Below are 25,375 nucleotides of genomic sequence, written 5' to 3' on the forward strand. Positions count from 1 at the left end.
ACTTTCCCTCAAAATTTTGGATGTAATTGTAATGTATTATTATATACCTATATAAAATATTTATAATAAAATATTTATGTTTTTTTAGTTATTTTAGTACTCATATGTGCATTAAATTATTTATCATGCATACAATAACAATCAGTTGAGAATTTTTTTCTAATAGTTTTAAAAATAAAGCAAATGTAATTTTTTCACTGTAATTTTTAAATATTATTAATAATTAAATATTAAATTTAAAAAATTTTGCACCATTCATATTTTACAGTCGTCTTTTATTAACTTATTTTTAATTATGTAATTCATCAATCATTTTTGTCTGTTTTAATATTATTTACGGTAAAAATAATTTATTAAAAATATTTAACTGAAATTGATATCCAGTTTTATTTCATTAAATCTTTGTAAAAATTGAAAAAATTTAAGAATAAATTCATTTTATTTTCGTGATCAATAGATAATACAAACTTTGAAATTAAAACTTTTGTATTAGGTGAACTACTTCAAGTCAGCACTTCAAGCCAGCGCGGCTGTGCGGTATGCGTATCTGACTTGCGTTCTAAGGGTTTAGGGTTCGATCCCCCATGCGTGCGAGATTTTTCGTTCTTAGTTTTAAGTGTTATAAGTACAATATTTGTTCATATGTAATATCAATTATTAAATTAAGTATAAGTGCAAAGTAAAAAAAAAATTAAATATTATGAATTTAAAAAAATAAAAAAATTTACAACACAAATTATTTTTTGTAAAATAATTTATTAAAAATAAAATAATTTAATTAATATAAATGATAATTATTATTTTAATTTTTTATTGTTAATAATATTTTATATATTCTAAATAACATTAACTATTATTGGCTTCACATTACCTGTTCGTGGTAAAAATGGGAGTAATAAGCTAATAAGGATGAAATTTGCATTGGAAAGCGTGTTTTAGCATTTTGTAAAAAAGTGAGATTTTAAGTCCGGATGAGTACTTTGCCAGTATTATGCCAGTATTATTCTAGTACTACGTTAGTACTGGTGAGCGGGACAAAATCAGTACTGGACAGCGTTACCAGCCAGGGTTGGTCCACTACTGGCCCAGTACGGCAGTCAGTACTGTTATACTGACTGGCAGTGTTGGGTCAGTACTATGCCAGTGGCACATTTCTACTTGGGGTACTAACCGAGTCGAATTTTAAGACCTCCTTTTTTCTAGGAGTAAAGTATATAGGATTAAACAGACGTATCTTTAGTCAAAATTTTGTTTCACCCTGTTATATACAATAGTTATGATTTTTCAAAAAATGCAATGCTCACATTTTGGCAATTGGATCACTTCAAAAATATCGCTCCATATATATAACAGACATCGCTTTTAATAAAATACGTCATCTTAACATGTTTCCTGGCAAAGTCCATATGTTAAAAATATTATTTTAGAATTTTTGAAAAAAAAATTAACTATTGGTTAAAATATTAAAGATTGCTAAACAATATTATAACATCCAAACCAAGTGATATATTTTTGAGAATGAATTAAAAATTTTTTTACACTATTGAAAGGGGACGCATTATTGTTAAAGTTTGGAATTAATTGTGACCTAGACCTTCGTTGCCAAAGACTTTAACTGTCGCCTAAAGGGAATTGTATGTATAAATATTGTAAACTTGAGCCAACCCATTTCTATATGCCAGGTTCGCATTTATGTGGAGCAACAAAAGTGACAGTCATATGTGTATACAGCGATACATATAAACGTTTGGGTTTCATTCTTGGCATCAGCTACATCAATTATTCACAAATAAGATAAATTACTCTGATTACGATGGTTTTCAATTAAATTTTGAATTTATCAAATTTATATATACTTAACACAAATTTCATTTTACTTTATTTCTATTATTTAAAAGATTTTTCATTAAGACTAATTTTTTTTCTCAATTAAATAGAGATTAATTATTTAAAATTATTTCTATACAATCAAATATCGTAATAGAATTTATAATAGCAATATTTTCATAAATAAAAAGAAAGACGTTATGGGGTTTTGCAATTTTTATATTTCATTCAAGCATTTAAATATACAAAGATTACAAATAATGATTTGAATCAATTAATTAAAACCAAGTAGCACGTAATGTTATAGTAATATTAAAATGTTCGCCTCATGGTAATATTACCGGTTAATGCTACTGTAGGTACACGCTTGTTTGAAAAACATAAAAATTTCAAAATATTTTTGATGATAAAACAGAAAAAGATAATAATTAATCAGTCAAATATTTTTAAGTGGTTTTTGAAATTTTTTGTAATATTACCAAAAAGCGGACATTTTAATATTACAGTAATATTACTGTAATATTACATGCTACTTGGGAATGGTTGCAGGAGACGTCGATTCTGAAGTAATTGCGAATTCGTAAATTTTTACAAAATCAATTTTGATTAATCAAGTTTGACTGATTTAAATTAAGATTGTAGGTACAATTCATACTGAGCATAAATTTACTTTGTAAATTTTCCAACTTATGAATTTCAGAATTACAGTTATTAGCCACACGCTCCATCGCGCACTTATTTAAAGATGTATATAAGCTGTAAATAAAATAATTGTTTGTATAATACACACAATCCATACAATATAAGAAATTAAAAAAATCCATTTTCAAAATTTCTGGAATAAGTTTAATTTGTGGCATATTGTAGAAAAATTATATATAGAAAAAAATCTGTAATTTTTATGAAATACGGTGAAATTCGCGTAATTTCAATTTAAATTTCATGATCCCTTCTAGGTTCTTATTGATATGATTCTGTTGATGTTATATATTATATTTAAAGAATAAAAAATCATACAATAATAATTATAACTTACTTGCATTCTCCATCTGAATGAGTCATTGCAAGTACATAGAAGAGCATGTCAGATATTAAAAATTTATTTTTCAAAATTTTATTCCCACAACTGAAGTATGAACTGCTTTTATTGCCAAAGCATTCCCAATTAACAATCCTAAAATTGACTGAAAGAATTGACATACAAAAACTGTATTATGATTCGAATATCAATAGTAAAATATTTCAAAAGTCATCATACTACTTGCACTCTTAGAAAAATTGAATTTTTTTATTATAGAATTTGCCTTAAGGGGTCTACCCACTTTAGACGCGCTAAAATGAAGGCTGTTTTCAAGAATTTTTCTGATTGGTTTATATTATAAATATTGACATATAAGTTGTTAGACTAAAGAAATACACTCCCGAAATACATGAAAAAATTTTTGTTATTTGTTTTTGTAAATTTTATATGCTTGCAAATGGTAGTTGAAAAAAAAATCCCCCAAAAAGATGGGTCCACGCTGTTGATGAAATCTCTGATATGAATTTTCCGAAACCAAAAAATCAAAAAGTTTTAGATTTAGTGTGGTAATAGCTATTGCGCATATCAAGGGATTTTTTATTTTTGCAAAATTGACAAAATGGCGGATATTTTTAGAAAAAACTAACACCCGGTTTTCTTTAATTTTTCGAAAAATGTCCGCCATTTTGTCAATTTTGCAAAAATAAAAAATCCCTTGATATGCGCAATAGCTACTAACACACTGAATCTAAAACTTTTTGATTTTTTGGTTTCTGACAATCCATGTCAGAGATTTCATCAACAGCGTGGACCCATCTTTTTTGGGGGATTTTTTTTTCAACTACCATTTGCAAGCATATAAAATTTACAAAAACAAATAACAAAAATTTTTTCATGTATTTCGGGAGTGTATTTCTTTAGTCTAACAACTTATATGTCAATATTTATAATATAAACCAATCAGAAAAATTCTTGAAAACAGCCTTCATTTTAGAGCGTCTAAAGTGAGTAGACCCCTTAAGTGTGGTAATAGAGACTTTCCCCTATTTGTATCGGGGTGTCAATTTTTTGACAAAAATGAAAAATTCAAGTGAATTTCTGTTATGGGAGTCATAAAGAATAAAAAAAAAAAAATTTTTTATGATTTTTAAGTCTATTTTCTTTGAAATGCGAGACAAAATACTGAAATAAAAAAAAAAATAAAAAAATTTCAATTGGTTCAACTAACTTATATCTACTATAATTTTTTTTTCAAATTTTTTCATCCTTTAATACAGTAATATACTTATGGAAACTTTTTTCTTAAACCTTTCTTAGAAACTATGCTGTCTCCATTTACCTCAAATTTTATGAAATTTTCTAAATCTTGGGGTAAATGAGGATGGTCAGTTTCATGCGTTTAAAGCTTATCTAAATTTTTTTCTGCTGCATAAAATTAATCCAGGTAATGTAAATAACAACTTAAAAAACCCCGCAAATATTACCTTTTGAAAGAAGAATCTTACGTAATTTGTGAAAAATAGGGATTTTTTCCCCATTTATCCCAACTGACCCTAAATCTGTTACTCATGAAATTTTTTTTTTAAATATAAAAATCATATAAATAATATTATTTTTTACCTATGTCGTAGTAAATGCATACTTTTGTTGTTATATCTTCGTAAATTGTTACTAAATCAATTTCGTTTGGTTTATTGTCATTGTCAAAGCAAGGGAGTATATCATCAACTAAATCTATAATTAATTGTTGGTTAGTAGTACTGTTACAGCTTGAAGTAGTGTTACGAATAAGTGCCTGTGTTATATTTCGTGCCTTAATCAATGTATCATAATTTTTATTCTGCTGATTGCATAATTGCTTCAATTCAGTGAATGTATAACTTTTGAATGGTTTTTTCTCTGCTGTAACAAACGAAACATAACCTAAAAAGGATAAGAGTATTGTTATTATAAGACATTATATGAGAAGGATGTATTTTTAAAATGAAAATTTATTAATGTGATGCGTTAAAATAATTTTTAAGACTATTTAAATAATTTGCCTTGGTTAGAATCAATTGACTCTGGTTTAATTGAATTCGTGAATTTTGTCGAATAATCAGTAAAATTTGATTGATTTAAACTAAAAGTGTAGGTACAATTCATACTGAGCATAAATTTATTCAGTATATTTTCCAATCTTTGAGCTTCAGAAGCACAGTTATTAGCCACTGCCTCCTTCGCGCAATTATTGAAAGATGCATATAGGCTGTAAATAAAATAATTTTCTATAAAATATACACAACTCATACAACATAAGAAATTAAATAAATTAATTTTCCAAATTTTCACAATAAGCTTAACTTGTGGTCTAATTTAGAAAAATTATGGAAAAAAAACTGTAATTTTTATGAAATTCCAAATTTTTTTTAATTTTATCAAAACTTATTGAAATTATTAATGGGACAGAAAAAGTTTAAATACACGTTATTAGATTCAGATTTTAATTAGATTTCCAATACTTGTAGTTTTATTTATATCTTTTATTTTGACTGCAAGTTATCATGCTACAAATACCAAAGTAGTTTTTTTTTGTAAAGTTTTACAGCTGTAAAGCTTCGATTATCGTATACCTTATTTATGTTTAGGTTTTTTTAAAATTATTTTATAATACAAATAAGTGCTCTTATCAAATTATTCTTTTTTAAATGAATGCTATATTATATTTAAGAAATCAAAAATTATTCATGATAATAAATATTATAACTTACGGACATTCTTCATCTGAATGAGTCATTGCAAGTATATAGAAGAGCGGATCACTTTTTAATTTTTTCGAATTTTCATTCACACATGTGAAGTATGGACTGTCTTCATTTCCAAGGCATTGCACATTAGTCATCCTAAAATTGACTGTAAGAATTAAAATAAAAAAAAAAACTGTGTAATTATTCGAATAATACTATTAATTCATTACTGATTTGAAGGTAACTTTAAACCATTCATCTTTGATTGATATAAATTTTTGTGAAATTAAAAAAAAATTAATAGCTCTAAATTCTTTTGCTATATGCGAATTAATGGTGATTTTTTTAATAGTACCTTCAAAACTATCCACTCTTTTAAACAAAGTTAATTGTAAAATGAAATTTGCAATAATTTTATATTTTTAATAATAATTTTATAAGAAATTTGTATTATTTATACTTTTTAGAGTTCGGATTATAATTAACTTTATATACTAAAATATTGATGTTTTTAATAATAACTGTAGATATTGACTATCGCAATAAAAAATTCAATATCTACGGTTATATTTGAAAATACCAATTTTACTATAAAGATAATTATAATCCGAGCTCTAGAAAGTATAAATTTATTATTAAAAATATAAAATTATTGCAAATTTTATTTCGCAATTAACTTCGTTTCAAATATTATCAAAAAAATCATAATTTATAGCGAAAGAATTTTGAGTTATTAATTGAGCCTCCCAATTCTATAACTCATCCGACGCTCGGACGAACGCTCTATTGGTAGTCGGGTAGCAGCGAGAGAGCCGTTGACGCTGATTGCTACCCGACTACCAATAGAGCGTCCGTCCGAGCGTCGGGCGAGTTATAGAATTGGGAGGCTCAATTTTTTTTTAAAAATGTTGCAAAAATTTATAATTGTAAAAAAATTTATAAACAACTAAAATTTCCAAAGAAAGGTAAAAAAATTTTTTTTTGTTTAGTTATGAACTACTGATTATCATCAATGTTTTTACTATTTTAGAAATCAACAAAATATTTGCTTAGAGTTGACGTGGTTTGACTTTATTATAAAATACTTGGAAACTTTTAAGAATCCAAACAATGATGTCATTCACAATCTTAAGTTTTTAACAATTTCCAAGTATTTTATAAAAATTAATTCAAATAAATTACAAAATTTAGGCATATAAAATCCGTTTTTCATAGAAATTAATTTTTTTTTTTAAATATAAAAATCATTAATAATGTTTATTAATAAAACGTTTGAAAATTAATTTTATATGTATAATTACCTATTTCGGATAGGATGCATGCTTTTTCTTTAATATCCTCGTAAATTGTTTCTAATTCGATTTTGTTTGGTTTATTTTCATTGTCAAAACAAGGAAGTATTTCATTAACTAAATCTATAATTAATTGTTTGTTAGCAGAACCTTTACAAGTTGTAATAGTGTTACGAATAAGTGTCTCTGTTAAATTTCGTGGTTTAGTCAATGAATTATAATTTATATTCTGCTGATAGCATAATTGCTTCAATTCAGCAATTGTAAAACTTTTGAATGGTTTTTTCTCTGCTGTAGCAAACGAAACATAACCTAAAAATGATAAGAGTAATTATTATAATAAGACATTATATGAGAAGGATGTATTTCTAAAACAAAAATTTATTAAAGTGATGAGTTAAAATAATTTTGAAGACTATTTTAATAATTTGCCTTGGTATTCTCTATTTCTAATAATTATAGTATCATAAAGTTTAAATATATTTACCATTAACAAAGGCAATTAATAAAACTGCTTTCAAATACTTCATGTTTTTCAAAATTAATATTGACAAAATTTTCAACGTTACTTGGAACAGAAACAATGAAAACTTGATGAAATTCTTTTCTTTATATACTCGCAATAGCAGATAACACTATGTGTTTTAATGTAAAAAAGAAAATTAAATATTTTATCTAATGTCACATTTGCTGAGCGTGCTTAGAAATCATAGAAATGTAAAACCTATCTATCTACATATTTTATTTTTATTAATAATAAAATATATCAAGTACATAAAATATAAATTTAAAAAAAATATGAACAAACAAGATGTAAATTCAGATGTTCATTACATGAACATTTTGCTTCCTCTTTACGATCAGCAAAAAAATTTGCTTCCTCGTGGAGAAAGCATTAACATTAAAATAAACATACATTAATAATATAATAATATAAACATTTGAGTATACATTTGAGTTAAATTTAAAAAATTAATGGAAGTTAAAAAATCAAAAATTCACATTTTAGCCTAAATTTCTAAATATTAATGAAAAATAATATAGGTATAATTTATAATTATTTACAACTATATCGCTTTGTTTCATTGCAAGGAACACAATTATTTTATATTTAAACTTGAATTTAAATAAATAAAAAATTTTTCAGCTAAAATGGGAATTTATTTTTAACTTTCATTAATTTATTAAATTTACCTCAAATGTATACTTTATATATACCAATCGATTCTTTTTCAAGCAAGGAATACAATTATTTCATACATAAACTTCAATTTAAAAAATCAGACAATTTTTTTGACAAAATGTGAATTTTTTATTTTTTAACTTTCGTTAATTCTTTTAATTTAAATTGAAACTATAGGTACATTATATATACCATTCGATTTGTCTTGACGTAAGGAATATGATTTTATTATATATAACCTTAAATTCTTCTATTAAAAAATTTTTTTTATTAAAAAAAAAATTTGGAAAAAAGACAATTTAATTTTTTTTTTTGGGTATTTTTTAAAATCCTTTGGTCAGATTTGAGATATTAATATGATAAATGAGCCAACCAAATTTGATCCAATCATGAAAAAAATAAGAAAAAAATTCAATTTTTCTTAGGTAGACGATTTCATAGCTTCCACGAGGAAGCAAAAAATAAAACAAATTAAACAGTGTTTAAAATTTTTGTCATAAATTTCTCAGTTTTCAATACTTCACATTAAATATTGAAGGTCGCTATAGAATATTCGTCAATTTTCTATTTTATGAATTTAGTGCAATTATTATAGCTCTGAATCTATCACATAAAGTGTAAATTTTGTAGAATTTTTTTTCCCTAAAAAATATATATGAGGCAAAATTCCTGAAGTGATCCAACTTTAAAATTGAAGGTTTTTGGATCGAGATGAAATTTGCACAAATTTTAGTACTATGCGTGAGTACTTCAACAAGCAGACTTGCATGCACTCAATAATTCACTTTCCATGCAGACAGGACAAAAAATGTTGTTCGCAGCACGAGCGCAAAAGGTGATAGTGTCTCTGGCGAGATTATGAAGAAACCTCGGCGACCCTTGGTTACTCTAATCTCGCCTTCGCCACTATCACCTATTTTGCGCCCTTGATACGAAAACAACTATTTTTTACCCTCTAAAGGCACCCCACATTTCAAACATTTGTGAAAGTTTTCTATTTTACTGAAAAGGAGGTTTAGTATAGTGAATTTTTTTTTGTTTTTCAGTAAGAAAGACGATTGTAACATTCATTTTTGCTTTCTTATGACGAAGCTTTGCATTCGTGACGTTTTTCGATTTTTTAAAATTGGGTTATATGGACTCATTTTCATCTAGAAAAAATATATATGAAGTCCTGAGCAAATGTCCAGATGTATGTGTGTGTGTGTATGTCACAAAATATTGTGTACAAATTATCTCAGAAACGTTTTAACGGATTGTTCTGAAATTTTTTATGCTTCTTGTAATCATTAATATCTAAAATCTGACACAAGGATTTCCGAATATATTCACAACATTTTAGTTTTTACATTTTTTTCAAAATTTAAAAAAAACATTTTTTTTTCAAAATATTTTTTTCTTTGTAAATTTAATTTTGTTTAGTAAAAAAAACTTATTTCTTGCATTAAAACGAATCGATTAGCCTATATAATGTTCATATTTTACTGAAATCTATAGATTAAATCATTTTTTTGAAATTTTGAAAATAATCGTTTTTTGGATTTTTGTGAAATAACTTTTTCTAATATAAAATTTTTAATTATTTCTTGTCAAAATTGTATTTCTGACATAAATACATGAAAATATACTATCGTAGTGTTTCGGCAAAAAAAATTATCTGTGCCCCTAATTCAGAATTTTTATCAGTTTTTGGCGATTTTAGCTAAAAGAAATTTTTTTTTGCCGAAACACTACGATGGTGCATTTTCATGTATTTTTTCACGCTGAATTCGAATTCGAAGTCAGAATTGACAGATTGGCTCAAATTTTGAAGATAATTCCAAAAAACTGATTTTGAGTATTTTGAGTTTTTTGTTACTTGCGTTTTTTTGCAATTATCTCAAAAATTTGAGCGAATCTAACAATTCTGACTTTGGATCAGAGTTGCCAATGACCCTACCTAAAAGCTACTGCGCTTGCGCTACGACAACTCTCTTATAGGTCGAAAAAAGCGCGCTTATATAAAATGCTTAATAATAAGAAAACGTTAATAAAACAATATAAAAATATTTTCACTATTGAATTTATTTTTTTTTGTTAATTATATTGCTTCCTAATAAAAAAATACTAATTTCCTTAATATACTTAAGTATATAATAATAATAATAATAATAATTTTATTATATTTATATCATTATTGTCATTATTTTTTAAATAAAATATTCATAATCTATTATAATTATCATTATTTTCAATAAATTATTATTATAAATCTACAAAAGTATATTACATCTATATATATTTCAAAAAAATGAATTGAATTTTTTTTGTACTTTTTTCCCAATTCAAATTTTCCTCATAAAAAAGTACAAAAAAGTTTCGCTAAATTTTTCAAAAAATATATATGTATATATCATAGATAATTAATTAATAACAATTTAATGATAATAACAAAAATAAATAATATATTACATAATTAATTAATAAATATTAAATTGATGATAATAATAATAGATTATATATTTTATAAAAAAATAATAACAATAATGATATAAATATAATAAAATTATTAATATTATAATTATTATTATTATTTTTACATACTTAAGTACATTAAGTAAATTAATATTTTTTTTATTAAGAAGCAATATAATTAACAAAAAAAAATAAATTCAATAGTGAAAATATTTTTATATTGTTTTATTAACGTTTTCTTATTATTAAGCATTTTATATAAGCGCGCTTTTTTCGACCTATAAGAGAGTTGTCGTAGCGCAAGCGCAGTAGCGTTTAGGTAGGGTCATTGGCAACTCTGCTTTGGATTCGGATTCAGTGACAAAAAATACATGGAATTACACTATCGCAGTGACATTCAAAATTTTTTTAACTTTTTGATTTTATTTTTCTTTCTGAGCAGTTTTTTGAGTTTATCTCAAAAATAAAAGCCATTCTGATAATTCTGACTTCGGATTCGGATTCAGCGTGAAAAAATACATGGAAATAGACTAGTGTAGTGTCTCGGCTAAACAGCTTTTTATTTTTGGTGTGCCTGTGTTATTCTTATTTTAGCATAAATTATGAATTTGGTCATAAAATACAAAAGTTAAACTTTTTATAGATGACAAAAGAGATCATGAGCTACTGCTCAAATTTAAACACCGCGTGACATGGTAATTTACTAGTAGTCCAGTCAAGTTAGTCTAAAAACAAGGGATATCATGTTTTAACTTAGGACCTCAATTTTTTTCCCTTAAACCCTTCATTTTAGGGTAAAAATAAAGTATCTAAATTTGATACTTCGAACTGCTACCGAAACATAAAATTTTTCTTAAGAAATAGGTGCAAAAATTCAGTTTTTCAAATTGCCGCCTTTCATGACATTTTAGCATTAAAATAATTATTATAAAAAAGAAAGTGTATCAAATTCTGAGTAATTTGATAAAAAATGAATCCTGTAGCTCAAAAATTGACCGAGATATAGCTTCCTCAAAAAACACATTTTTTTCGAGATTTTAGCTAAACTGAGGTATTTTTTAGTTTTTACAATATACCTTTGAAACAAATAATTTTTTGAAAAAATTGCTTAACGGGAAAGTTAAAGCTGACAAAATTCCTAACAATTTGCAAAAAAGAACAATGCAATAACTCTTGATAGTTTCCGAGATACAGTCTCTCAAATATGACCCTTTTGAAATTTTACATAGAATCTCATTTTATTACCATTGTATGTAAAATTTCAAAAGGTTCAACTTTGAGAGACTGTATATCGGAAACTATCAGAGCTATTGCATTGTACTTTTTTGTAAATTGTCAGAAATTTTGTCAGCTTTTATGCTAAAATGTCATGAAAGGCGGCAATTTGAAAAACTGAATTTTTGCACCTATTTCTTAAGAAAAATTTTAGGTTCCGGTAGCAGTTCGAAGTATCAAATTTAGGTACTTTATTTTTACCCCAAAATGAAGGGTTTAAGGGAAAAAAATTGAGGTCCTGAGTTAAAACATGATATGCCTTGTTTTTAGACTAACTTGACTGGACTACTAGTAAATTACCATGTCACGCGGTGTTTAAATTTGAGCAGTAGCTCATGATCTCTTTTGTCATCTATAAAAAGTTTAACTTTTGTATTTTATGACCAAATTCATAATTAATGCTAAAATAAGAATAATTAATCTTAATCATCTATATATAAAAAAGTTTAAAGCATTAAAAAAGATTTAGTGTTAAAAAGTTATTTTTTTTACAAAATGATTTAAAAAACGCGAAACTCTGGCGATTTAGATTTTGAGAAAAAATATATTTTCATTTGTTAGCAACAGCGCCAATCTCCTCCTGTTGGCAGAATCACGAAATAACTTGTGACATTTATTATCTACTAAATGGCTGTCAAAATCAGTAAAATAGTGTTGATGTGTTATGTTAAAAAAAAAGTTTTTGTTCTTATTTTCGTGATTGGTGAATCTTTGCTAGTGTATTTTTTAGTGTTTATTAATTCTCCAAATGATAATTGTATTTTTTTTTTTGTTATTTCTGAGAAAATATCTGAAAAGTTTTCGTAAAAAAATATGCTCATATTTAATTTATCGTCATTAATTTTTTTTTTTCATTGTTTTAACTCAAAAAAAGTTTTAGCTTGGTATATTTCTTGACAATAATAAATTATCCTAAAGGAAAAAGTATTTTATTGTCTTGCTTTCAAGTAAATACTGTAAAAAATTTTCTAAAATTTGAGTTTCGATATAGGTGGTGCTGCCTTACTAGGACCTACCCTTAACGAAAGATACACAAGAAAAACCGTGCGCCGCGGGACAAAATGTACCATCGGTACACTGTAAACTTGATGGTATCATTTTGGAATGCAACGTTTTGATTCGATATAAGGTATCAAATTGATCCAAATATTTGAATCATTTTCAAGAAATGATTCAGAATATGGGATCATTTTTTAATACCTGAATTGGTATCAAAGTATAATTGTCATGGCTGACATGCTCTTATTGACAAGTTTATTAATTAATTTATTCACTGCTCTGAATATTCAGATATTAACAATACTTTTATTATGAATTTTAAGAAAGAGAGAAGCGAAAATTTATAAATTGCGAGCAATTAAATAAGAAAAAATTTATTTCGAAATAAAATGAAATACACTAACCTTTATTTATGTTTATCACATAAGATTTAAGTTAAGTTCACAATCACAACACTTGAAAATTTTTAATTATTTTTATGGTTCAAATAATTATCAATAATTTATTTATTATAAATGAACAAAATTTAAGCAATGCACGCTTGATAAATATTTCTATTGCATTGTCAATTAATGCAATTAATAATTTCCTGTTACACAATATCATAATCGACATATATGACATTTGTAAACAAACAGGGTTGGGAAACAAGAGCCCAAAATATATTCGTCCAAAGCGAATTTCAATCCTACCCAACTCTGCTTTGGACGAACATATTTTAGGCTCTTGTTTCCCAACCTTGTTTGTTTACAAATGTCATATATGTCGATTATGATATTGCGTAATAGGAAATTTTTAATTGCATTAATTGACAACGCATTAGAAATATTTATCAAGCGTGCATTGCTTAAATTTTGTTCATTTATAATAAATAAATTATTGAGAATTATTTGAACCATAAAAATAATTAAAAATTTTCAAGTGTTGTGATTGTGAACTTAACTTAATCTTATGTGATAAATATAAATAAAGGTTAGTGTATTTCATTTTATTTCGAAATAAATTTTTTCTTATTTAATTGCTCGCAATTTATAAGTTTTCGCTTCTCTCTTTCTTAAAATTCATAATAAAAGTATTTTTAATATCTGAATATTCAGTGCAGTGAATAAATTAATTAATAAACTTGTCAATAAGAGCATGCCAGCCATGACAGTTATACTTTGATACCAATTCAGGTATCAAAAAATGATCCCATATTCTGGATCATTTCTTGAAAATGATCCAAATATTTGGATCAAATTGATACCTTATATCGAATCAAAACGTTGCATGAGTTGATCTTAATTCTTTTATCAATTTGATACACACAAGAAAACTGTGTAGTTCTAGTGTTAAGACTAATTTTTTTTTAATTAAATAGAGATTAATCATTTAAAATTATTTCTATACAATAGAATATCTATAATTAATAGAATTTTTGATAGCACTATTTTCATAAATAAAAAAGAGACGTTATGAGGTTTTGCAATTATTATATTTCAATCATGCTTTTAAGTACAAAGATTACAAATGATTTGAATCAATCAATTAGAAAGTAGTTCCGGAAGTAAGTGAATTCATAAATCTTCATTAGTCAAGTTTGACTGATTTAAATTAAAATTGTATTTACAATTCATACTGAGCAAAAATTTATTTTGTAAATTTTTTAATTTATGAACTTCGGAATTACATTTATTAGTAACTCTCTCCATCGCGCACTTATTTAAATTTGTATATAAGCTGTAAATAAAATAATTGTTTGTATAATACACATAACCCACACAATATAAGAAATTAAAGTTATTTTCAAAATTTCTAAAATAAACTTAACTTATATGACATATATACTTTAGAAAAATTAAAGAAAAAATTTGTAATTTTTATGAAACACGGTGAGATTTGATTAATTTCAACCAAAGTTTCATGATACCTACTATAAGGTTCTTCTTGATATGATTTTCTTGATGCTATATTATATTTAAGAAATAAAAAATTATATACAATAATAATTATAACTTACTTGCATTCTTTATCTGAATGAGTCATTGCAAGTATAAAGAAGAGCATGTCAGATTCTAAAGGTTTATTTTGCAAAATTATATTTCCACATTTGTAGTATGAACTGCTTTTATTTCCTAAGCATTGACTATTAATCGTCCTAAAATTGACTGAAATTTGATACAAAAAACTGTATTATGATTCGAATATCAATAGTAAAATATTTTGGAAGTCATCATACTATTCGCTCAAATTCATTATGTTTATCATGTCTAGTAATATTCTTTTATATTTCATGTAATAAATTTATAAATTTTTATAAATAGACGGATTTTAATGGTGTATATGAATCCATGATGATAAAACAATGAAAGGGAAACTACAATTACAAGTAATAGAAACAGTTATGAAAAACTAGTTACATTTTTCACCACCCAGCATATTTGCAAATATTAGGTCCCAATAATGAAAAACGACAATGTTATGTACGAAAATTGATATCTTGTTGAAATAGTTACAATAAAATACTTGAAAATTGTTAAAAATCCAAACAGTTTTGTCACTCTGAATCTTTATTTTCTTACAATTTCCAAGTGTTTTATAATAATTAATTCAAATATATATCAAAATTTACGCATATTAAATCTGTTTCTCATGAAATTTTTTTTTTTTTTTAATATAAAAATCACATGGGTCAGACCATTATATTTCAAATAAAGTCGTTGTGGACGAATTTTAGAAAAAATTTATTTTTTCAGAAATGATTCTGTATAATATCAAGGGAATGAAATAAAAAAAATTCATTTTTCTTAAAATATGAATTTAAACTGGAAAAGATACCAAAACGATAAACTTTCGGTGCGTGTAAATTTTGGTGTGATTTAAAAGTTATTGTGAAAGTGACAAATTATTAACTTAATATTTATTGTATATTTAAAGTAAAATTAATTATAATGTTAAGAAAATCTGAAACTTCATCAAGAATATACTCTATATTCGGTGAGTTTTTATTTAATTTAATATTTATGCTTTCTTGTAATTAGTTGATAAAAATCGCAAAATTATAGGTTATTTAACGAACCAACTTTAAAAACATATTTTACCTATTATTTTAATTTATTTAGTAGTTTAATCATTAAAATATAAATAATCAACCAATTTTAAACAATAATCAATAATATTTTTTACACTTTTAATAATTTTTCTATGTTTTTTTATACATTTTCTAATAGATAAAAAAAGTGACACTTTTGCCTTTTCCACTTTAAATTCATATTTTAAGAAAAATAAATATTTTTTTAACATAATTCTTTTTATTTCATTCCCTAAATATTATACAGAATCATTTCTGAAAAAATAAATTTTTTCTAAAATTCTGCCGCAACGACTTTATTCGAAATATAATGGTCTGACCCATATAAATAATATTAATTAATAAAATTTAAGAAAAATAATGTTATATAATTACCCAATTCGTAGTAAATGCATACTTTTGTTGTTATATCTTCGTAAATTGTTTCTAAATCAATTTCGTTTGGTTTATTGTCATTGTCAAAGCAAGGGAGTATATTATTAACTAAATCTATAATTAATTGTTGGTTAGTAGCACTGTTACAGTTTGAAGTAGTGTTACGAATAAGTGTCTGTGTTATATTTCGTGCCTTAGTCAATGTATCATAACTTTTATTCTGCTGATTGCATAATTGCTTCAATTCAGTGAATGCATAACTTTTGAATGGTTTTTTCTCTGCTGTAGCAAACGAAACATAACCTAAAAATGATAAAAGTAATTATTATTATTATTATAAGACATTATATGAGAAGAATTTTTAAAATGAACATTTCATTAATGTGCAACGTTAAAAAAAATTTTAACGACTATTTAAACAATTTGCCTTGGTCTTCTCTATTTCTAATAATTTATTTATCATAAAGTTAATTATATTTACCATTAACAAAAGCAACAAATAAAACTGCTTTCAAATACTTCATGTTCTTTAAAATTAACATTGACAAAATTCAAAACTTTAATAAATGGTGAAAACTTGATGAAATTTTTTTTCTTTATATAATCCGCATTAGTAGATAACAATATGTGTTTTAATGTAATAAATAGAATTAAATATTTTATCTAATGCCACATTTGCTAATTGTACTTAGAATTCGTAGAAATGTAACACCTTTCTACATATTTCATTTCCATTAATCAATAAAGCTGAAGTACTTAACGTTTATGATAAACGATTTTTAAAAAAATAATTTAACAATAATTTAATCGTTTATCATAAACGTTGTGTACTTTAGCTTCGTATTAATCATAAAATACATTAAATATGTATAATATAAATTTAAAAAAAAATATGCACAAAAAAAGAAAACAGTTGTGGCATCAAAATTTTAATTACTCTCTAAATCTGAATTAGTAAAAATGTTTACTAATTTAAAATAATGACTCACTTTTTGCTTTATAATTAGTTAAATTTTACTAATTATTAGTTAAAGTTACTAATAATTAGTAAAATTTTACTAATTGAGAAACAAAAAGTGAGTCACTAGTTCAAATTAGTAAACTTTTTTACTAATTGAAGGTGTCAAGCGCCAATTTATCGAAAATGAAGTTTTTGCATAAAAAAATCAAGAAAATTCATTTACATATTTCTGTAGAAGGATTTCCTTTTTTATTACGTATTTAAATCAGTTTTTAATAAAAATTAAATTAATAAAATAGCCTCAAATTTACTTTATTGCAACCTGATTGAAAAATAAAAGAAAGTAGTGAGTCAATAATATTATTATGCATAACTTAACAAATTTAAAAACATTGCTTTTTACAAATCAAAAATGCCTCGCAGATGCGGAAAAAAATCTATTAATAAAAAAGATATTGTTAAAAAGAAACGATATGAAATGAGCCAAAAGTTCTGAATGTTCAAATGAAGGAAATATTTTTTCAATCTATAAATTATTAAAAATTATGATGACAATGTAAAATAAAACAATAAATTAAACAATTATTAAATTAATAACTTCTTTTTAGATAATTAAAACAAATATTTTGTAATAAAATTAGTACTTAAAAAAGTTGCAAAAAAAGTTTCGTTCATTTGAAAGTTCAAAACGTGAAATTTTTTTATGAATTTCATTCTTCACATTTTTATCCATCTGTTCAGTTTTGATCAAAAATATTATTTTTTTAGGTTTTATTTTAATATTTTATTTTAATTTTGTTTTAATTTTATTTTAATAATATTTTAATTAATAAAATTAATAGTAATAATAATATATTTTCAATCTTAAACAATTTTAAAATCATTTTGTTATTAATTTTTAAATATTTTTATGATTATACTAACAATAAGTGAACAATTGAATTTAAAGATGAAAGTATTGCTCAATTCCAAAGCAAGCAATTAATTCGTAATTTTCTTGAAAACAAACAATTTTTTAAAGGAATTTTTTTTTCTATTCATTTCGTCGATTCCATAGAATAAGAAACTAACTTTCCAGTTTTTCTTTAAACTGTATATTTTTTTTATAATTAATGCTTAAAGAAAATGTGCGCAGTTGATACACTGAAAAAAAAAATTCTGGTTAGGCTATATTTAACATTACTTTCTAGTTATGTTAACCAGAATTCTAGTTGAATTAACTAGAATTCTCGTTAAAATAACCAGAGTTCTGATTAACCTAACCAGAATCAAAATGTTAAATATACCCTAACCAGAATTCTGGTTATTCTAACTAGAATTTTTTTTTAGTGTATAACCTCAAGGCAACACAGTTTTTTTTAATTTTATCGTTAATATGTAGGTTTATTTCAACAAATTGTTGTTTATTTATTAAAGCGGTTTTCTCAGTTTTTTTTTAAAATGACCTGCAAAATTTTTAAAAATATTTTTTTTACTTCCTGTAAAAACAGTGAATTGGCGCTTGACCCCTTTTGTCATTCTACCCTTCAATTCAGATTTAAAGAATACTTGATATTAAATATTGAATGTCGCTATATAGAATATTCGTTAATTTTCTATTTCCTATGAATAGTTTTTAATTAAGCGCATTTTTTTATATATTTTTTTTAATATAATACATATTTAATATTTTTTGAAAATTTAAATAAGGGGTATATTATATATATATATATATACATATGTTGGTGTTAAGATCCTTTTTCGGGGTCGACAACCTATAGAAGAAATATACGACAGTCTTCATGCAGACCCACCATGAGGCATATTCCATTGGGTCGTCGCTTCTCACCTGCACCAAATTCCTAGCTATATAGTTGCGCGCGATGCGGTCGACGACCCCATAAAAATAAAAGATCACAGGGGCCTTTGCACCGACCCTATCCGCCGGATTAACTTTAAGGTCTAGACTGATTATATTCTCCATAGCTATTGTATACATATTGGAAGATCTATAAAGAGAAGAAGACACTCCACAGAGTCAAGGAATTCTGGGACCCTCCCTAGGATCGAAAAAAGGGAATGATGATGATAATAATGATGATGATGATGATGCTGCACGCCACATTTCGTACCGGATACTCAGTTACAGTCTAAAAATCAGGTAGAGGTTGAAAGACCGCGCCGATCAAGTGCCATAGATCGCATAGGGTGAGTGTCCTTGAATTGTCGAAACACGTGTAGCCAAGGACCGGTTCGAGGTCATAAAAAAAAAAAAAAAGATTTTAATCCCATGTACGACTCATCTCTTTGTTTTTTTCCCCCCATCTTGATAAACTTTGCACTTTGTACTGGGGGCGTGTAATTTCATTGGTTTTTGGGAAAAAAAAGTTTTTAAAAAAAATTAAACTTAAAATTTAAACTTTAATTTAACTTTATTTAAAGAATTTAAATTTTTTTTTCAAAATTAAATTTCTTGGATTTCTGCAAAGTAAATTTTTTTTTTTTGGTTTGTCCACTTTTTTTTAAATGACCGAATCTTCATTTGTCCGAATTTTTATTTAGACAGTTTAAGCAGAGAAATTTTCATTTGTTCAAAATTGCAAACGTCTGCCAAACAATTGACATAAAAATTAAGGCGCGAATTTAAAAAATGACCAATCAGAAATTATCAAGACAATTGTGATTGGTTAATTTTACAATACCCGCCGAAAACTTTCTGTCGATTATTTTCTCGCCATTTGCAATTTTGGATAAATTGAACACGGAAAAAAAGGAATTGCTTACAGATGCTAACTGATGTTTGCTATCGGATATATCAAAATTAGTAATCAGAGCTAAATTTTTTGCTATGACAACAAAAAAGTTTGCTGTGATAAACAATATCAGTTTTAATTTTTAAAAATGTACTGTCACAGCAAACTTTTTTGACCTCACAGCAAATTTTTTCACTGTCCCTACATTAGCTAACGTAATTTGATGTGACAGCAAATTATTTCTATGCATGTATATAGAAGTGAAACAATATTTAAATTAAAAAATTTATAATTTCGAAGTAGACTGTAGATACGGGTCGAAGTAACTTTGAAGTTTTATACCTGCATTCCGTACTGTTTATGTTTACATTGAAGTACAAAGGATATCCTTTAAGTCGATGGTAATAATGGTAATAATAATAATAATAATAATAATAATAATAATAATATTTTTAGCTACTGAATTTTTGTTTGGCAGAATTTTTATTTTACAGTAATTTTTTTTACATGATTTTTTATATAAAAGAATTTTAATTTAAGCGAATTTTAAATTTAGCAGAATAATTTGGAAAATAATTAATGAATACTAATTTAGTTTTATTAATATAATTTATTAATAAAACAATTATTATAACAGCAATTATATTTATTAATCAAATCGAAAAAAAATTTTCTTCAACTCATTATATGAACCATAAAACACTAAGACTAACGATGAAATATATATCTTATAAAGATTACAAAATGTTCAATGTAAATTAAAAAAAGGAAAGTGAAAGTTTAGATAATTAATTTTATTTTTAGATACAGTGATTCACTGCAAATTAGAGCAGAATTAGTTATAACATAATATATTCTAATAATATAAAAATTTTTGAATTTTATTATATAAACATATAATATATTGTATATAACGGATTAATTATTTTCTGTATTTTTTGAGTTTTAAAATTCTATTATAAAGTTTATTTTGAAATATAATAATTAAAAATCATGACCAATATCCATTTGGATTATAATCGACAATTTTATTATTAATTATTATTATTATTTTAATTAATTATTGTATCTTGTTTAATGAGATCATGATTATATAATTTGGAAAGATAGAAAAGTATAAAGAAAATATAATAAATTAACAATATTTTGTTATATGGTTTTGAAAATTCTAATGGAAAATAAATTTTTTTAAATAGATTATGATAAAATAGAATTTTATAAAGTAATCAAAATAGTTAAATTTTCATTCGATTAAAACATTTATTTGCTTTCACTTTATAATTTCCACATAATACAACATCATCCAAATCCTAATTCAAATAAATCACATTATTTAGTTCACTTTTCAACTTCCCCATGGGGCAAAATCTCTCAAATGATCCAACATCAATAGTATCAATAGTGGATTTTTGAAAAATCACAGCTATATTTATAATTTTCGAAAAGGATGAAATTTTTTATTTTTTGAAATTTTTTTATATAACAGTAGGTAAAAAAAATATTTTCCTTTTTTTTGAAATTATAAAAGTTTTTATTATTGCTTAAAAAATTCATTTTATTGCTTAGAAAAAATATTAAAACACGAAGTAGTATAAGGAGGCCCCACTGCTATATTAAGCCTATACGAAAAGTTGAAGCTGATTTCCCCGTTTCTCTTACAATTAAAGCCAGGTCCAAGTGAGGCAGCGCCATCTACATTGAAACTAAAATTTTGGAAAATTTTCAACAGCCTTTTCTTGAAAACAAGAAGGTAAAATGCTTTTTCCTTTATGGATAATTGATTATTGCCAAGATATACACCAGCTAAAACTTTTTTTGAGTTAAAATAATAAAAAAAAAATTCATGTCAATAAATTAAATATGAGCACTTTTTTCACAAAAACTGTAACAGTACTTTCTCAAAAATTACAATCAAAAATGCAATTTCCATTTGGAAAATTAATAAACGCTAAAAAATACACGACCTAAGATTTACCAATCACGAAAATAACAAAAAAAAAGTATTTTAACATAACATATTTTACTCATTATGACAGCCGTTTGGCAGGTTATGTATGTCACCAGACGTTTCGCGGTTTTGCCGAAAGGAGGAGATTGGCGCTGTTGCTAACCACCTGAAATACATAATCTACCAAAGGGTTAATCAGTAAAGCAGTATCAATATGTTAAATATTTAATAAATTTTTTTTTATTATTTTCGTGATTGGTAAATCTTAGGTCGTGTATTTTTTAGTGTTTATTAATTTTCCAAATGGAAATTGCATTTTTGATTGTAATTTCTGAGAAAGTACTGTTACAGTTTTTGTGAAAAAAGTGCTCATATTTAATTTATTGACATGAATTTTTTTTTATTATTTTAACTCAAAAAAAGTTAAAGCTTGGTGTATATCTTGCCAACAATCAATTATCTATAAAGGAAAAAGCATTTTACCTTCTTGTTTTCAAGAAAAGGCTATTGAAAATTTTCCAAAATTTTAGTTTCAATGTAGATGGCGCTGTCTCACTTGGACCTGGCCTTAACGGAGGTGTCGAACCTATCGGAAAAGTTGGGAACTATAGTTACCCACACTGACACAAAATGTGTATACATACAGTTACTAACACATAGAACTTTCGCAAAATGACTACCTTGACATAACCTGCATAAACTGATTGTTTTTATATCGTTTTGTTTTTTTCTGGTTTTTGTAAATAATTTAAAGAAAAATAAGGAAATATGATTAGTTGTTCTAAACAGAAAAAAACTGAGTTCATTTTTGTTGCAGTTCATTCTGAATTCGGTATCATAATGAACAACAACTAACTTCAAGTTTTTCAAAATGAACCGGACCCGGATCAAATGTCAGGTTATGTTAGTTTCTTTTGAAATTCAAGATTTTAAGATTATTATGTTGGCAACAACTGCAACTTATGTATGCAGCGCCACACTGGCGCAATATTCAAATTGAAATAGTAGAAATATATTTTTTACTTTAATTTAACAATGAATTTGAATAATTATAGTTAATGTATAATATAAATTATTATTATATATTATATTTATAATATTCATTTACAAACTATTATATGTATTATATTTTAAAATAGTATAATATAAATATAATAATAGATAATATAATAATTGTAAAATATACAAGAATTACAATTAAAAAAATGGTATGGGATAAATTTATTAAAATAAGTTTAAATAAAAATTTATATATATATTACATTAATTATATTAATATTTATTTAATATTAATAATATTAATTAATATTGATACTTTTATATTATTTGATTAGAATTATTTATATATTACAAAACTGGACTGTGGATGTAAAATAATTAAATTATACATAAAGTAGTAATTATAATCTGTCACATAATAATATTCTTAAATTAATTATTTGATTATTTTTAAAATTAAAAATATTTAAACTGAAGAATTTTATAACAATCATTACATTATTATAATGAATAACACTTTATTTTTGGTTACATTTTCAAGTTTAAATTTGGCGCCATTATCTTTCGTTTTTAGACAGTAGCGCCGTTAAATTTCATGTTTCGTGTTGCATGGTTGGTATTTATTTCTGTCAATTCAGAAGTTTCTAATCTAAAAATAATTTTTTTTGTTTTCTATAAATTCAATGAATCGGATTTCAGAAACAAAGTTTTTTCAAGTGGAATCTGTTTGTTCATTAAAAACAATGATTTTGATTAATGGTTTTATGATAAAGTGCTTCTTCATTGACTATAATTGTCATTTTAACTTGAACTCAAAATGAATCGGATCTAGCTCATTTTGATGCTTTTTGCCTGAAGTTCAAAATGAGTTTCTCGAGGTTCATTTTGAACTCAGTTTTTTTCTGTGTATTAAAGGTTACAAAACCTTTAAAGTATATTTTTATCACAACCATAATTAAAATAAAATTTAAACAGTTTAATAATTTATATTCACTTGCAGTTACTAATTTTACCTCGATACTGTATTTTTACACAACATAAATAATTATATCATGTTTATATCCATGGAGATTCTCCATGTTTATATCGCTCATGTCACTTTTAGCAGACGAAATTTCGTAGGTATCAAATTTTCCCGTTAGGATTCGACACCTCCGTTAATTGTAAGAGAAACGGGGGAAAAACGGCTTCAGCTTTCCCAGACAGTGGGGCATTAAGCACAATACATACGGCGTTCATGCATATTTTTCTGGTATTACCCCCCTAAATCTTGAATTTTTGAGGTTATGTTTGTATTTTAGCTCTAAATTGATTTAATTTTGATGTTAAGTTTACCGATTTTAATCTCAAATTCAGTGTCCACTTGATTTATTACAGTATTCTTACCCCGAATTTTGAGGTTACGTTTAAATCTCAGATCTGGCGGTCACTGGACTGTTAATATTCCAGGTCAAAATACTAACAATCCTGAAAACATAACCTCAAAATTAGGTGATAATTGTATAACCTCATAATTGGAGGTCAAATGTTAAGGCATAGATCAAGAGGTCGCTTAGATTGAGGTTAAAATTGGTTAACATAACCTCAAAATTAAGTTAATTTCTCTGTCAAGGGGCTTTTATGTTTGAGGTTAGAATCGTCTATCATAACTTCAAAATTAGGTCAAATTCTAGGTCAAAGCACCGCTGGGTTTGAGGTTGTCAAGGGGCTTTTATGTTTGAGGTTAGAATCGTCTATCATAACTTCAAAATTAGGTCAAATTCTAGGTCAAAGCACCGCTGGGTTTGAGGTTAAAATCGGCTAACATAACCTCAAAATTATGATCTATTTTTGAATTTATATTTGTACCTCAAACCAAGCGGTCGACTTATGACTTGTCAATTTTCAGGGTCAAAATAGTAACATATTTGAAAACTTAACCTCAAAATTAGGTCAATTTCCATGTAAATAGATCGCTGAAATTGAGGTTAAAATCAGAGTTAAAATTCTAATCAACCTAAAAATATATAATCTTGAAACAACGGCGACGTAGAGATCTTTTTGTAAAAATATAGGTAGATAATTATTATAATATGATAATTAAATTAATTAAATTTTTAATTAAATTAACGTCCTTGTCACGAAATTAACTGTAGAGAAAAAAATTAAAGAAACTAATTATTATAAAATTCCTTCTCTTATATATATATATATATATATGTCTATATAATTTTAGACAAGTTATTCGTCATTGCATAATTGACAACAATAGATGGTGAAGGCCGTAGGTTATTAATGCCCAGAGGAAATCCCACGTAAGGAAGTAAAATCACACATGAATTAATTGGGATACTAAACCAGAACACAAAATTATACAATTTCAACTAGAGACAAATTCCAAAGTGTCTGACGTAAAATAAAATTAATTGAAAAAACAATATTTTTTTTTTGATTTTATGAATTTTTTTTATAGATCTGAGAGAAAAAAATTAGTTTTTACATAATTGCCTTATTTTTTTTACAAATTCTTTTTA

General features: G+C 25.1%; 3 protein-coding genes across 7 annotated transcripts in view; 1 reads left to right on the plus strand and 2 right to left on the minus strand.

The window, feature by feature from the left end:
• LOC127278052 (arrestin domain-containing protein 1-like) overlaps nt 1-25,375 on the plus strand; it is a 562,072-nt gene that overhangs the window by 309,719 nt on the left and 226,978 nt on the right. The window lies entirely within an intron of this gene.
• Nucleotides 2,026-7,521, minus strand: LOC127278051 (uncharacterized). The gene is made up of 7 exons (XM_051299560.1): nt 7,354-7,521; nt 6,876-7,178; nt 5,599-5,740; nt 4,891-5,096; nt 4,469-4,771; nt 2,864-3,011; nt 2,026-2,583 (listed from the first exon to the last, which is right to left on the minus strand). The coding sequence occupies exons 1-7, from the start codon at nt 7,394-7,396 to the stop codon at nt 2,424-2,426; spliced, it is 1,305 nt and encodes a 434-aa protein (XP_051155517.1). The 5' UTR covers nt 7,397-7,521; the 3' UTR covers nt 2,026-2,423.
• Nucleotides 14,230-25,375, minus strand: part of LOC127278057 (uncharacterized) — a 64,737-nt gene continuing 53,591 nt past the window's right edge. The window contains exons 1-4 of one of the 2 annotated variants that reach the window (XM_051299569.1): nt 16,704-16,846; nt 16,223-16,525; nt 14,777-14,924; nt 14,230-14,496 (exon numbers count right to left, since the gene is read on the minus strand). In XM_051299569.1, the coding sequence (XP_051155526.1) occupies nt 14,334-14,496; nt 14,777-14,924; nt 16,223-16,525; nt 16,704-16,764 (675 nt within the window). In that variant the 5' untranslated portion in view covers nt 16,765-16,846 and the 3' untranslated portion in view covers nt 14,230-14,333. Of the gene's footprint in view, nt 14,497-14,776; nt 14,925-16,222; nt 16,526-16,703; nt 16,847-25,375 lie in introns of those variants that run through there. The other variant, XM_051299570.1, reaches the window with a different exon arrangement.

This window comes from Leptopilina boulardi, unplaced genomic scaffold, assembly GCF_019393585.1.
Source record: "Leptopilina boulardi isolate dan_hultmark-lab unplaced genomic scaffold, ZJU_Lbou_2.1 LbouV2_194, whole genome shotgun sequence".
Taxonomy (NCBI): domain Eukaryota; kingdom Metazoa; phylum Arthropoda; class Insecta; order Hymenoptera; family Figitidae; genus Leptopilina; species Leptopilina boulardi.

Coding starts and splice junctions, on each gene's coding strand:
- LOC127278051 (XM_051299560.1), bottom strand. CDS start 7,396: ATGAAGTATTTGAAAGCAGTTTTATTAATTGCCTTTGTTAATG. Junction 5,097..5,598: donor CATTCAGATGAAGAATGTCC/GTAAGTTATAAT, acceptor TTTTATTTACAG/CCTATATGCATCTTTCAATA. Junction 3,012..4,468: donor ATGCATTTACTACGACATAG/GTAAAAAATAAT, acceptor CAATTCTTTCAG/TCAATTTTAGGATTGTTAAT.